Source organism: Callospermophilus lateralis, chromosome 3 (assembly GCF_048772815.1).
Source record: "Callospermophilus lateralis isolate mCalLat2 chromosome 3, mCalLat2.hap1, whole genome shotgun sequence".
NCBI classification, from domain to species: Eukaryota; Metazoa; Chordata; class Mammalia; order Rodentia; family Sciuridae; genus Callospermophilus; species Callospermophilus lateralis.
The window spans coordinates 123298123-123314381 of NC_135307.1; the positions used below are offsets into that span (position 1 = coordinate 123298123).

At 38.5% G+C, this 16259-nt stretch overlaps 1 protein-coding gene across 1 annotated transcript in view; it reads right to left on the reverse strand.

The window, feature by feature from the left end:
• Gabrg3 (gamma-aminobutyric acid type A receptor subunit gamma3) overlaps window positions 1–15628 on the reverse strand; it is a 586000-nt gene extending 570372 nt beyond the window's left edge. Inside the window, exons 1-2 of the mRNA XM_076848732.2 lie at window positions 15576–15628; window positions 10012–10160 (exon numbers count right to left, since the gene is read on the reverse strand). Coding sequence (XP_076704847.1) covers window positions 10012–10160; window positions 15576–15628 — 202 coding nt within the window. The remainder of the gene's footprint in view (window positions 1–10011; window positions 10161–15575) is intronic.
• Window positions 15629–16259: the final 631 nt, after the last annotated feature.

A 16259-nucleotide genomic window follows, 5' to 3' on the forward strand; every position in this document is an offset into this window, starting at 1 on the left:
TTAATTATCCCTTTAGAGACAAACCTAAATGGGGTTGTCACTGTGAATCTGCTGGTAACTGATGGGAAAGCCCATGGACTCTTTCTCCCTAAAATACTGTCTAATCCACATGAAGCTATTTTGCTCAATTCCTGGACTACTCATGAACAAACAAAAAATATATCATCTGTTATTCTATAAACAGAATGGAATGTTCAAATCAAGGCCAGTCACTAGGTTATACTTAGGAACATGTGACTACAGTGGTTTGCCAAATCACATATAAGGAAAAAACAAATTACTTATGCAATGAGTTCTCATTATACATTCCCTATAAGAAAAAAATCCTAACACAAATGATTAATGAACTGAACTGTTGGATGGGCTCTAATGCACAGGATTCAACCTAGATAAGAGTACCATGTCAAAATCCTACATGCTAAGGTGTGTTTGAAGGACCCTTGCCCCATACCATGGGGAATGCACAAAGAAAGGTCACCTGCCAACAGGTGTGTAGCTGAGGTCTTAACCCAGCGGCCTGAAGATGCCTAATTAGTGTCTCATAGAGATGACAGTTATAATTTCTCCATAAAATTGGTTCTCCACCTCCCCTATGCATTTGAATTAACTTTGTGGGAGAATCAGTTAACTAACTCTACAGTAATAGCTTTTACTTCAAGCACAGCAATTAAGAATGTCTGTTTCCTCTCCTCCTACATCTGTTCTCAGAGTGGAGTGAATACATTTGAATTATTTTCTGGATATACAGTAATTGCTAGAAAATGACAACTCACCCGGCCGTATGGTAGGCTGTGCATTTTATGGGAAGACTAACCAGGCTAAACTATATGTACAGGTTGGCATGGTTACCTGATGTACATGGAAAAAGGACAGGCAAGTTGGACTTGAGCTAGCTATAACGTCATCCCACAGTCAGCACCAAGCCCGGGGCAACTGGTTGTGAGATATCAGTGCCAATGGATGCAGGGACAGTAAAATATCTAGTGCTCTACCTTCAAACTCCCTTTTCCTCAAACATACAAGCCCTTACACTTCATTTGTATTTGTTCTTCATTCTTTTGAATAAAAACATTGGTTTACCTATTTTTCTCCCATCCTTCCTCCCCCACCCCATGCTGGGGATCAAACTCAGGGCTTCATGCATGCTAGGCAAGTGTTCTAACACTGAGGTCCACTCCAGGAACTCCTATTTTTTTTTTTTTTTTTTTTTTACTATATGAAAAGAGTAAGAATGAAGGACAGTGGTCTACATCCATGATCAATCATAATACTTAATAATACATTTGATTCTCTGCACAGCTCTCTTTTTACACATTTCAGAATTCTCTCAAATGAATTATTCCAACCGACACTCTCAAAACCTGGCGGCAGGACATGACAGGAGTGTTCCATTTACACACACCAGGACCAGCTCAGGAAGAGCAGGGAAGGGTGGCTTTCTCTTTTTTTCACTGGCTAATCCAGTTCTCTCTCAGAGAGATTACATCTGTGACCAGTATTTCTGAAGTGTTCAGCTTAGAGTTGATGGCAGCTCCACTGTGCTTATAATTTTTCACTGAAAGATATCAAAGAGCTGCATAAAAAATTGTTGAAAACTATCTCTCACTCATACTTAGAATCAAAAAACATTGATCTCATAGAAGTTGAGAGTGGAATGGTAGTTACCAGAGATGGGGGTAGGAAGGATGGGGAGAGGTCAATGTTAAACAGAAGTAAATTCTGGTTTGCTATTGCACAGCAGGGTAACTAGAGATAGCAGTAATGTGCCATACATTTCAAACACCTAAAAAGGATTTTGAACATTTTCTCCACAAAGTAATAAATGTTTCAGGAGATAGATCTGCTTACCCTGATCTGAACATTTCGCAATACAGACATGTACCAAAAAACACGATGCCCCATAAATTTTTACACTTTTTATGTATCAACTAATTTTTGTAAATTCTAGTTTAAGGACCACTTTTTATTGATTTTAGCTGCTTTAAAATACATTATCTGCAACAAAACTCACTCCTGACCTACTTGGGTATCATGGCATCATTATTTGGTCATTTTCTCTTAACCCAGGTGGGGCAGGAGCTTCTGCTGATCTTCCCAGTTGGAATGTAGCTGTGTCACCTCAATTCCCCTGAGCAAATACCTGGGTGTCATGTCCAGCATTGGCAAGCCTGAAGAAAAGCAGTCCTGAAGGGCATTTCCCTCCAGTGTTCTGACTCAGGTGGGGTAGGTGCGTACCCCCAGAGCACCTCAACTCCTCGCCCACGCAAAGAGCTTCCTCCTAGTATATTTCTTCATTTTGTATTTAGAAATTTTAACTATTCTGGGAAGATACACTTTAGAAAAGCCCAGGAAAGAAGTGCAGATATGCAAACTCCCAAGTCTTCTGTCCATGGACATATCCACGGACATGGCCAAGAGAAGATTATTCAGATGTTCAGCCTGAATTAAGCAAAACTGTCAGTCACTTCTACACATTGTCCATATCTCCTCAGAGCATTATCCATTCACCTTTAAAAACAAATACATAATTTATCATTTTTTCTGAACATGATGTATTTGGCACAGACTGTCCAGATAAGATAGCAGGAATTTGTATTCTCTAATAATCTGTGTACAGGAAAGTGGTTTCTTGAAATCAGAAGAGAAAGAAATTCTCTGATTTTCTGCAATTCTCTTATTAAAAGGTTTTTTCCTCCATCAGCCTTTCCCAGCTCACATGACAAGATCTGCTCTGTAGACAAATGACACCCTGCATGACCCTGAACCAGTAAAGGACATGGCTTTAGCATTACTTAAAATGATGAATTACTAAAGGAAGGGAATTGAAACAGATATATCCATAATTTAGAAGTTGATTGAGGAGATAGAATAGCTAGGAAAGTAGCAAGTATTTTTAAAACATAAAGATCACAATTTGTAATATAAAAACTAATTAGAGGCTTCTACGCAGATACATTACTTCCACGCAACATCAATGAAACTGCACAATTCCTTCTATTTATTGTTAACAATAACAGTGATGAGACATTTAACGTACTTCCTGATGTTGGACCTTGGGGCTGCCATTGGACTACATATGTCGGGATGTGGCAATGTATACAAATGCATTAATAATCAGGAAGTGGGAACTATGTCCTCAAAAAACACAAGGACAAATTCTTGGCTGGGAATTTTAGAAAGTAAGTAATAATGTTGTAGAAACAAGTTCTGTGATCACACCACATCATATCATCCTCAAAGCAGCACTTCTAACTTTGTTCACCCTCTTGTAAAAATGAGGAAAAATTGGTAGAAGAAACAAGGGAGTGACTGACTCTTGATCTACCCAGTGGGGAGGAAAGTGGGGGACAGGTTTTGAAGGAAGAATCCGCCTAGGAGATGACAGCAAGGCTTAAAAAAAAAAAGGTACAAGAGAGCTCAGTGAAGAAGTGTGAGACACAGGCCAGGCAACAACAACATTGAGGGTCCAGATGAGGGAAACAAGTTTGGTGTGCCTACACACAGAACATGTGATTCAGACTGTCTGGAAATGGAAGTGCAGAAGCCAGGAAGAGCCAGATAATAGCTTGCTTCTTTGCATCATTAAGGGACTTGGACTTTATCCTAGAAGCAAAGTAGAATTTTCAAGGGTTTCAAATTAAACAGTCTTAACTGACTCCAAAGTGGGAGCACCAGTATCTACTCCTAAGCACTCTTTGTAGAGCCCCCACCTTCCTACGCTAACAGAAGAACACAAGTGCAGAAAGCATCCAGGTTACTACCCAGTTTCCCCACTGTCCCAGGCCCAGTATAGGACTTGGGGCAGAGACAATGTTCAGGACACATTGGATGACTACCTGATGGAGCAAATAATGATAAGGGAAATGAGCTAATAAACTGGCAATTACCATAAACTAATGATAAATCAATTGGAGCACATTATGTAAATATAAGTTCTTGGTACCTTGATGAGAAAGTATGATGGTTAGAGCAAATAAACTTGATTTGAAAAAAATCATGAGAAAAGGAATTCAGATATTTATGGGAAGTTTGCCTTAAAGCACAGCTCTTCTGAGTTATAAAAGAAAATGGTGTCTAATTCCTTTACCAGGAGACCTGATTTTTGGCTATTATTGTTCTCTAATTGAATATCTGCAAGTTGTTGGATTCTGTTAATCAGACACTAGCATTCAAACAAGATAGGAAGACACATTTTGAGAGGACTCAGTGATGATGAGCTTTCATTAGGCACTCTGCTGCCCCAAGGACCATGACAATGTGCATGGTGGTACTTTTAAAGTCAGGAAAATAAACAGCAGCAGCATGCTTTATGGATTTATATTTAATTGTTTTTTTTTAAATCTCTTTCACTCAGAAAGCACAAGGCCCTTCTCATATGTAACAATGAATTACAAGAACCAAGTGACAGCATATTATTTGGATATGGATGCTGTTTTATTTGGAAAATTCACAATTCTTCATGTGCACATTGAGAAAATACCGTGGTCTTCCATTATCTTGCCTTCTTGTGGTCAAGGACTGTCCAAAAGTAGGTGAGTACAGTATAGTAAGATATTTTTAAGAAAGAAAAACAGAGACTACATTAATGTAACTTTTATTCCAATATATCATTATAATAATTTTAATACTAATTATCGTTGTTACTGTGCCTAACTTATAAAGTGAATTTTACCACAGTTAGGTATTTAGAAGAAAAAGCATAGTATGTGTAGGGTTTAGTACCACATGAAATTTCAGGAATCCAGTAATAAAGGGTCTTGGAATATATTGAGTGGATAAAGGAAGATGGCCATAAAATCTCTAGAATTATGAATTCTGCTTGCCTATTTCATCTTTAAGAACCTTAGTAATCTCCTTCCAAGTTTTCCTCTGTGTGTCGAGTTGGGGGTTACCCTGTTTCTTAATAGGCTTGCCTTGTGTATTCTATAAATAGTGCAGTGGATAAGTGATCTTGCTGCAGTCAGAGAGATCAGTGTTGGAAGCTGAGCTCACTCATTTTCTTCCCATGTCCAATTTTCCCATCTCAGAATATGAATGTAAGGCACTTCACTGCATCCTAGCACACAAAGAGCAGAGTACCAACTAGACTAAACTTGCCCACAAATGAAGAGTGTTTCTTGCTCAGGTTTGTTCTAATGTCAAGTATATTGTCTGACAAACAGTGATGAAATTAATAACATTCTCTAAATCATCTCATCTATGTGAATGCATAATAGCTGCACACTTTTCACACTGGATAGACTTCCTTGATGATTCTTATGGGAAAAACTGATGACTATTGAATTTATGAACCTTGTACAATGGGAATTTAGATGTACTGCTCACTGAATGTTTTAAAGCTGGAAGAAAGGTGAGGAGTAATTTATTACCTCTCATTCATTGCACAGCAGAGGGAACTGAGGCACAGAAAGATGTTATGACTTTTCCAGTGTTTACTATAATTTTCATGCATTCTTAAACTCTCCTCACACTACCCACAATGACTTTGAAATTTTATGCCTTTTGGAGTCAGGGTAATTCTAACTCTTGTTATAGGTAAATTGGAGTCCTGGGCTTAGAAAATTGGAAGGATGGTGTGGCTATATACTATGAACATTGGCAAGCTTATGTGCTGTAAATGAAATAAAGTACCATGGAGAAGAAGAAACAAACCACAGACTGGGAGCATCCTATGAAAAATAGAACATATCTTGCAATCCCCATGTTTCTCACTACTCTCATGAAGATGATGTAGAGCTAGCTATACCTGTTTGTGTGCACCACTTTTCTTATAGCCAAACACAAACACAGTATTCTTATTTTGAATTAGAAAGTATTTTTCAATCAAACAAGTATTAATCTATCAAAACAACCAATAGAAAACGAGGCAGAAAATAAACAAAGACACAGACGAACTTAACACTTTTCAAGTGCTCTAGAACATTTACCAAGATTGATCATATCCTGGGCTATATTAACAGGTTGAAAAAATGAGCTTTTATTTAGAGTTTGTTATTGAATCAAATGGAATCAAAATAGAAATCAATAACAGAAAATAAGATAATTCCAAAATTTTGAAAATAAAAAAAACATTTGTTTCTAAATAATCTATGTGTTAAGGGACAAAAATCTTGGGAAATTTTTAAAAATACATTGAAATAAATAAGAATAAAATACAACAAATCAAAATTTCTGGAATAAAGTTAAAACAATGCTTAGGGGACAGTTTAGAGAACCAACGCTTACAAAAGAAAAGAATGTCTCAAATCAAAAATCTAAGTTCCAAATCAAGTAGAAGACCAAGCAAGCAGAAGAAAGAAAATAATAAAAAGAGCAAAATTTAAATAAATGAAAACATTTAAAAAAAACAGAAAAATAATGAAACAAAAAGTTGATTCTTTGGAAAGGTCAGTGTAATAAGCTTGTAGAAAAAATGAGAAAAGATGATGCAAAGTACCAAGATTACAAATAAAACAGGAGGTCATAATATGCCCAGCAGACATTTATGTGTCTTTCCATGTCAATTTGAAAAGAACTGAACAGTTTACACAAACTTGACCCCTTCAAAGAAATTGACCAATTCCTTGTAAAGTAAACACTACTGCAACTTAACCCAATATGAAATTGATCATTTGAATAAACTCATTATTGAAATGAATTTGTAATGGAAAATGCTCCTAGAGAGGACATCTCTTGGCCCAGAATGTATCATTGGAGCACTCTATCAAACATTTGAGGAAGTAACACAAACCCTTACATGACACAAAATATGTCCAAAAAACAGAAGGTGAGGGAGTACTTCCATACAATTTTTATGAAGCTGGTATTGCCTGGCACCAAAACCAGTTTATAAAAAAAAAAAAGAACAAAGAAACCTAAAGACCAAAGTCCCTCATGAACAGAAATGCAAAAATTCTTAATCAAGTATTAGCAAGTATTTGCAAACAATAATTCAGCAAAAAATGAAAATAATTTTTTTAAAACAGTATGACTAAATAACATGACCGAGTTTATTCCAGGTATGTAATATTGGTCATGTACTGGAAAAAAAAATCAATCAATACTATCCACCCTGTTAACAGGCCAAAGGAGAAAAAAAATCACATGATTCTTTCAATTGATACAGTAAAAGTACTTGGCAAATTTCAATACTCATTCATGATTAAATAAATAAATAAGTCAGAAACCTAGTTATTTAGGAAAATTTTTCAACTGGACAAAGAACATATACAAAATACCTCCAGCTGATATCTTATTTAGTGTTGAAATACTGACACTTTGCTCCTAAGATCTAGAAAACAACAAGAATGTCCCCTCACATCAGTGCTATTCATCATAGTGCTGGAAGTTTTAGCCAGTGTAAGTCAGTAAGAAAAGGAAATAAAGCACATATATATGGAGAAACAAGAAATAAACTTCTTATTTGCAGATGACATGATTGTATTCATAGAAAACCCTAAGGAAACCTTCAGAAAAAAAAATCCTAAAACTAGCAAAAATCCTAAACTTCAGCAAGTCAGAAGATACAATATCAACACACACAAAAATAATTGCATTCCTGTATACCAGCAATGAACAGAGGAAAAATACAATTTGAAAATACAGTGCCACTTACAATCACTCTAAAAAATAAAATACTTTGGTATGATCTAATAAAATATTTTAGAATTCATGTTAACCACTGATATAAGAAGTTAAAAGATGATGTAAATAAATGGAGAGAGATTGTGTTCATAGATTAGAAGACTAAACACAGTAAAACTGTCCAGTTCTTTTCAAATTGACATGCAAAGTTTCAACACAATTCTCACCAAAGTACCAGCAAGATTTTTTGTAGATACAAACAAGGTTATTGTAAAATTTATATGGAAAAACAAATGAACTATAAGAGTTAAAATAATATTGAAAAGAGGAATAAAGAGAATAAATTACTCTATCCAATTTCAAAACATATTGTACAGCTGCAGTAATCAGAACTGTGGGTACTAGTAGTGTGGCAGACACACAGATAAACAGAACAAAATAGAGAACACAGAAAGAGCTCATGCTAATCAAGCCATCTGATTTTTGACAACTGCCTAAAAACAATTCACCAAAGACAGTCTTTTCAACAAATGCTGCTGGAGTAACAGGAGATTCATGGGGCAGAGGGAAAATAATAGATCAAAACCTCACACCTTTATTTTCTATAAAAATTAACTTCAGTAATGATTTACAATGTAAAACAGAAAAGGATAAAATTTTACAAGAAAATCCTAGGAAGTATAGCTACACAAAGAGTTCTTAGACATTAGTCTAAAAAGCATACTCCATCAGCAGAAAATCAAGAAATTAGATTCGTCATCAATATTACAATCTTTCCTCTGTGAAGGAAAGATCCTGTTGAGAGTATGAAAAGGCAAACTACAGAGAGGACTAAGGACTCATATCTGGAACTCTCAATAGAACTCTCAATACTCGAAAGTAAAAAGACAAATAAATAAAACCAAACAATCCAACTTTTAAAAGGGCAAATAACATGAAAAGACATTTCAATCAAGAGGATGTGCTCACAACAAATAAACACATAAAGAGAGTTCAATTCCACTAATAATTAGGGAAATACAAATTAAACCACAATGGGATATTAACCTATTAAATATCATATCTAATACAGCTAAAATAAAAAATGGTGACAATGCCAACTGCTAGAAAGAACACAGAGACGTTGGATCCCTCAGATACTGCTAGTAAGGATGGAAAAACAGTCCAACCACTTTGGAAAAGAGTGTGACGGTTCCTTGAAAATAGAAGTTGAGAGTAGAATGGGGGTGACCAGAAGCTGGGAAGGTGGAATGGAGGGATAAATGGGGAAAGGACATGTTCTATGGTTTAATTGGTAGGAATAAGAAGTTCTCATGTGCTTTTACATAGCAGAGTGACTATAGATACCAAGCATGTACTATATATTTCAAACATCTAGAACAAAGGATTTTGAATGTTTTTACCATAAAAAAATAATATTTAAAGAGATTAAGTTTATCCTGATTTAAATATCACACAAAACACATGTGTCAAAACATCATATGGAATCCCATAAGTATGTATTTTTTTGCCTCTATTTGAATCAAATGTATGATATGTCAATATCATTGTATTGTCTTGAGCAACCAATAATAATAAAATAAAGTTTTCAGTGAACAAATTAAAAAAACAAAACAAAAAGAGAATAAATTGAAAAAAAAATACAGTAATCATAGCAATTATACTCCTGGGCCTTATCACAAAGAATAAAATCTTATGCCTGCACAAAAATCTGCATACATGTGGACCTATCATTTTACTTATAATAGACAAAACCTAGAAACAACCAAAATGCGCCTCAATTGATGAATGGATAAAAAACAATGGTACACCCATGCCACAGAGGACTATTCAATGACTATAATAAATTACTGATACACAAAACTGTTTGAGTGGATCTCAAAATTATTTTGCTGAATGAAGAAAAGTCAGGGGCAGGGGATATAACTCAGTTGGTAGAGTGCTTGCCTTGCATACACACAGCCCTGGGTTCAATCCCCAGCACTACCAAAAAAAAAAAAAAAAAGAAAGAAAGAAAGAAAAGAAAAAGAAAAGTCCAACTCAAAAGGTCAATGACTCCATATACTTAACATTCACCAGATGACAAAAATATCAGAGTGGAGAACAAAATAGGGGCTGGTGTTAGGAATTTTAGGAAGGAAGGGAGGTGTGACTATAAAGTGACAGTAAGAGGGAATCTTTGTGGTCATGAATTAGTTCTGCATCTTAATTTCAATGGTCATCAGACAAATATATATGTGATAAAATGACAGAGAACCACACATAGACACATCAGATCCATGTTAAACTTCTGGCTTTACTATTATACTATAGTTAGGAATTGTGTGATGAGTACAGAACACCTCTGTGCTATCTTTGCAACACTTTGTAAATTTTATAATTATTTAAAAATAAAAACTTTAAAGTTTCATAATAGTGTTTCCTATTGCAATAACAAACGATACTCACTTCCAATATCCGGCCTCAGCTTTTTATCATATTCTCTTAGCAATTTGTTAAGAATAAGAGTTACATCAGTGTCTTGGGATTTTGGAGCCAAGACCCACTTTTGGTTTGATGAAGAATCTTCATACTCATCCTCTTCCACCTTTCTGGACCTGTAATCATAACACAAAAATGTGACATATAAGTTGCAGAAACAGCAGCAGGAAGTGCCTTAAGTTTATCCTTTACAAGTACCACTGAAATGAGTAGAAAGTCCCCAGTTCCCTTATTCCAATCACTCACATCAACTACAAAATTTAAAAAGTAAAATTAAGTACACATTAGAAAGAATTCAACAGGAAAAATGCAACTGCTACTAATATGGCATAATGTTTTCATTAAATGTCACAAGACCATTCCCTGTCCATGTTAAACTACAGCCATTGTGACAGGTAAATTAATGTCAGAACAGTCAATAGGCAATGGGCCATCCTTGAATGCACCTTGAGAAGCTCCCAAGGTCAAGGCACTAAACCTTCCAGGGATTTGTCAGAGTTCACTTTATCATGTTGTCTCCACTCCCTACCACCGAAATCTCATTCTAGTTGAAGGTGAGAATAAATTTTGCAGAGGGGACTCATTAAAAATAGTTGGTTCTGACTATGCTTTTCTTGGAAACTGGAATCTAGGGCTTGAGGTAGGCATGCAGACATTCTGAGGTATCTTGCTTTACCAGCACTCTTGCCAGGGACAACAATCAGAAAAATGGTTGGTGAAAATCCTCTGGCAATTTTACATATTTAAGTAAAACACAAACTGATTCATTTCTTGCACAGAAGGCTAGCAGAGACATTAGGAATTAAAATTTAAGATGTCTTCCACATCTTATTAAGTGGTTCTTAATAAGTGGATCCCAATGAATGCTTGGGTGTCTCTGCTTGTTTTGCAGAGCTGAACATGGAGATTCCCTCTCCCAGCTGATAAACACCGACAGAGTACTTGAATTGAGAGGCCTCAAGACGACAAGCAAGTTTTCTTAGTGAGTGAAGCCATCTCAACCACGCAACCATTTGGGCTTGGAAAGCACAGTCTCTTCTGCCCTGAAGCAGCATTTACTTGCAGGTGGACTGTCACTGGCTGGCAGGAAAGCTTGTAAAACAAACCAATCACCTCCTTTCCAGTTTGTCAGTGTATGTGCCTTGACTATTTTCTCCTTCACAAGAGAACAAAACCCAGAAAAGAAAACTGCATTGAGGTAGATTTGTCCTAACTGGGTATAGGCTCATTTCTGTTCATATTCTCAGCCAGGAACCAAAAATGCCAATGCTACATTAGGGCACTTGGGCTCTGGGAGATGAGTTTCCTGAAGTGAATATTTAGAACTGACTAAATGATCTATAATAAACATGAAATTAGTGAAAATTATAAACATTTTAAAGTTCAACCCTTCTAAAGTCTTCAGAATCATATGAGTGTATACTGTAATACATAAAATGTATATATGCATGTAAATGAGTCTTTTATGAGTATTAAACCATTTGGTAGACCAGAGCAGTTTTCAGATACTCTAAACCTGGATGAAAACAGTTGCCTCTCCTTATATCCTGCAGGACTCCTGCAGATATCAAAATAAGGGGATGCTCAAGTCCCTCATATATAATAGCATCATATTTGCAATAATATCCAGATGTTTTAAATCATCTCTAGATGACTTAAAGTTAATAAAATATAAATGTCATTTATATATTTGTGACACTATTATTTAGAGAATAATGACAAGAAAAAATCTGTATGTGTCTATCAGAGATAATTTTTTTCCAATATATTCAATCCATAGTTGATTGAATCTTCAAATGCAGAACCCCTGGATATGAAGGGTCAACTGTAACATGTTTATGAGATGCTGATAATGAATATATATCATGTCTTGTAGAATGACTTCTTGAATTCATTCTAGGCTGATCTTAAACTCTAATTGTATTTCTTGAATATCTATTTGCCACAGGTCAAAATAAATCATCCAGAGAAAATATAAATTGCTGTATATCTTTATTCACACTGAACACTCACCATCAATAAGAATTTATAACATTTAGGACATATATTCAGTAAGGAATAGACTAAATTGGGAGCAATGGTGCATACCTGCAATCCCAGTAATTCTGGAGGCTGAGGCAGTTCAAAGCCAGCCTCAGCAACTAGGCAAGATCCTAAGCAACTTAGCAAGCTGCCTCAAAATAAAAAGAATTGTGAAGTGGCTGAGTGGTTAAGCACCCCTGGGTTCAATCCCCAGTGCCAAAAAAAAAAAAAAAATCAACATTAATAAGACTGATTTTTAAAAATAAAAATAGCATTACAGAATGTTAAATGTTATTATAAGATTTTCATGTTATCAGGGGCAATAAAAGGAATGTAAATTTTTATCATCTTGCAAAAACAAGATGAAGCATGGTTTTACACAACTAGAAGCCAAGTATTGCCCACAGGATCCGACAAATCATTTGAGATTTGGAGACTGTAGAAAGGTGTTTGGAGACTGTAGAAGGTGTTTGAAGACTGTAGAAAGAGGTGTAACTCTCCTTGGTGCATCATGCACAGCATTCTCAGGACACCTTTCAACTCAATCACATGCATTCCTCTCTCCCTCTGCCACGTCTCTCTCCTTTATTCTCTTTCCCTTTCCTCCTGGCCACCTTCCCCTACCCACCACTACAGAACCGGATTATGGTCTCTAGATTCCGCTATTTTCTACTGCCCCACTGGTCACATGTACACAGATGGAGCACACTCATCAGCTCCTCCTCATTACATACACAGCCTTAGTTTCTGAAAATTACTTTGATCTACTTCAATAAGAGGTATTATAATGAGTCTAATTCTCCCTCTAGTGGTGGTGAGAGGGTTTTCCTGAAATTGCATAAGCTTCTTCCTAGTGTCCACGGCAAGTGGAAGTGGGGGAAATGAGAAAGGGAAACTAGGAATGTTTTGTCTCACCCTTTCAGGAGGGACAGTAAAGCCTCCAACTCTGAAGCTGAGTGGCATAATGCATAGTCCCGGCAGGGGGAGGGGCTTTGACCCCTCAGCTGCAAGCACTGTGCTTCTCCTGATCCTGAAAATGAAGCCTTATACTGCTCAAAACAGACCTCCCAGCCCCACAGGAAAATTCCTGCTATGATAAAAAACAAATCTCACCTCAGTGGACCTACAAGGTGGATAAACAGAACTTTTCTGTCTTTCTGAATTCTAAGTGAGTTACATATTATCTTTATGAACATTCTGTTACTTGGATTGTGGGATCTTAAAAAAAAAATCACTGAAAATCACTTTAAAAATAAATCAGTGATGTACTGTTGTTGTCACACAACTGTTCAGTGCTCAGATGTTATTCTCATGCCATATACCTTCTCTTCATCCAGAAAGATAGAGGCAAAGTATGAAGTATTTTTAGACATTGAAAAGAGCTACTTAACCTCAGAAAGTAGGTAAGCATCCTTAAGGCATCCTCAATGTCCAGGTGTGATTCAGTGTGTTTTACTGTATAATAAATTTACCAATGGGGGGACTGGATGGGGAGCCCCCATAAACTCAGAGAGTTACTGATACACCAAGCACAGGGGTCAGAATCTTTTATCACAGAACTTCAACTCTAGGAAGGCATGCCAGAATGCAAATGAGAACACTTTCAGAATTAATAGCTATTTTGAAAGATGACACAGGGCATCAGATTATTTTACATGTTTGTAAAACCCAAAGAACAAAAGCCCTTTTCATAGGAGAGATACATGCAATAAAATTAGTATAAAATTTAGACTTTTTTTTTTCCCAAATGATGTGCAATCATGACTAGCAGGCTGGGAATTCAGATAAACAACACATGAAAATCAGCAGTACATTTGCCTTGGCCAAATGAAAGGATTCAGAATCCTAAGAGATTTTATGTGTGTTTGGGAATCCCCAGAAACCTGGCTGCTAACAATCAGATATTATGACATCTTCCTACTGAGCACAATGGATAATGAAGAAAATAGGCAATTCTAGAATGTTCGTCTATAGATCTAATAGTGGATTACCTAATGCTAAACTACAGGTCACTTCTTTGAATTCTTGACAATAGAAAGGTCATGTAGATGTGACTCTTGGCATTTATGCTGTGCCTAGTGCTGTCTACCTCCAAACAGACTTATCTCCAGGCACAGAAGACTGCAAACACCACATTTCCATGTGTCTTACCAATCCCCTACTTATAAAGGAAGAAACTTAGTCTGAAAGGTTCAAGGGGTGCTCTGCCTCATTGAGAGTGCTGTCTATGAGTCATCAGTGGAGTTTGCCTTTTACACACAGAACTCAGCAAAGACCAGTGGTTTGAAGGAGAGGGCCAGGGTTTTCTTCCCGAATTTTTATCAGAGAGAGAAAGAAAAGAGTACCCTTCAGATTTTGTAGAATTTATTAATGTGTGTTCCTAGTTCCTTGTTATTTCATAAATATGAATGCAAATGCAAGACCTCCTAAGCTGCAGAACTTGTGACCCACCAGAAGGCTCTGCAATTCTCTAACTTCCAGATCCAGGAAATGGACAAATGTCACAATTAGAGTTTTTGGGGAATAGAAGTGTGCTGTGATTCATAGGGTTAGTGTAGGGGAAGAATCAGGGAGTTGCACTGATTTTCAAAGCGCAAGGTAGTCTGCAAGATCTAGCCAGAGATCCAGGCTTGGAGACAAATTAAACCATACCCAGAATTTCTAGTGTGTTTACAGCAACAGGGCTTAACCCTTTGGATCCTGCTACCCATCTACCATCCTGAGCCCTTTCCATCTCTTCCTGGAGGGTTTCTAAATTCTCATTAGCTGACTGATGTTCTGGGAGGAAGACTAAGGGTATTTATGGAGAGATCATTTTTTATATTACTAGTCAGAAGATTTAATAGCAATGTCAACATGCTTGCTTTATTGGGATAGGTGTATGATTTTTTATGTGTGAGAAGTGGCTGATCTAGAAGGGCAGTGTGTGTGTTTTGAGTGTCTGCAGGAACTGGCAGGGGTGTACTTTCAGAGAAGCAGAGCTCTAAGATGCCCACCTGGCCCCAATCCCTCCACTTTCCTCCAAACCCCTTAGCTGGTGTGGTCTAAACCGGGCAGCCAGGAAACCACCATTCCTGGGGTCCTGGAAATTTTCAGAATGACGGAATTGATTGAGAATGTCGGTCAATGCCTGTGTAAGTCCCTGGAACATTTGGGATGGAGACAAGGGGTAGACAAGGAGATAGATGCGGTCAATGCCATATAATCTTGTTTATCAAACCCCCTTAAAACCACCAGATCCTAAAAAAGGAAAAAGAGTCAATTTATTTCTGAGTCTCCATATTTCCGGCTGAAAAGGGCTGCAGCCACCCAGCCTGGAGAGGCAGAAGGCTTTTCTGGGGATAGATGGGACAGGTGAGGTGCGGGTTGACTTCCCTGTCTCTGTGCCGCAACCTAGCCGACGGCCGGCCGGGCGCAGCACGGACTCGGAGCCAGCAGACAGCGCCCCCCGCCGCCCTCTCGCCAGGCTCCGGGCCTCCGGAGGACGCTGGGGACCCCGCGCAACTTACCGTGCATGCAAGCCCGAGAACAAGCAAAGGAGGAGGATCATCTTCGGGGCCATGGTGTCCTGGAGCTCGGGGTGTAGGGTCCCAGGCCTCGGGCTAAGGCTGCTTACTCCGGAGCGTGGACTTGGTCTCCACAAGCTCTTCCCTCGCTCGTTGCCTCCACTGCCGCTGGCTGCTGCGCGACAAGGACTCCGGTCCACTACAGCGGGACAGGTGTCTGCTCCCTCTGCTAGCCGCGCCCCCGACGGCCGGCGGGTGTGCGCGCGGCTCCGCGGGGCGCACACTGAATGCCAGGCTACCGCGGCGCGCCAACCCCGCCCGCGCTCTGGCGCCGGGTCTGCGCAGCCGGGTGGCGGGGGAACCTGGACTCGCAGTCTCTAGTCCCCACGCGGCGCCGCCCACCCCACCGGGAGCCAAGAACCCAGAGCCAGGCGCTGGTGCCTGGCCGCAGGTTTTCCGCGGTGGCCGCCGCGCGCTCGGAGGTGGGGGCAGCGAGGCGCTTCCTTTGGTAGCGCCTCTGAGGCGGTCCCGGCGGGGAGGAGTTTCCCAAATTACACGCTTGACAAGGCGCAGGGAAGACAGCCAGGTTTGAATGGACTCAGTTTGAGGCCACAAAGGGGGCGGGGCTCCGTGGGGGAAGGGAGGTTGGGCATCCCGCGGGGAGCCTGAGGAAAGGTCCCAGGGATT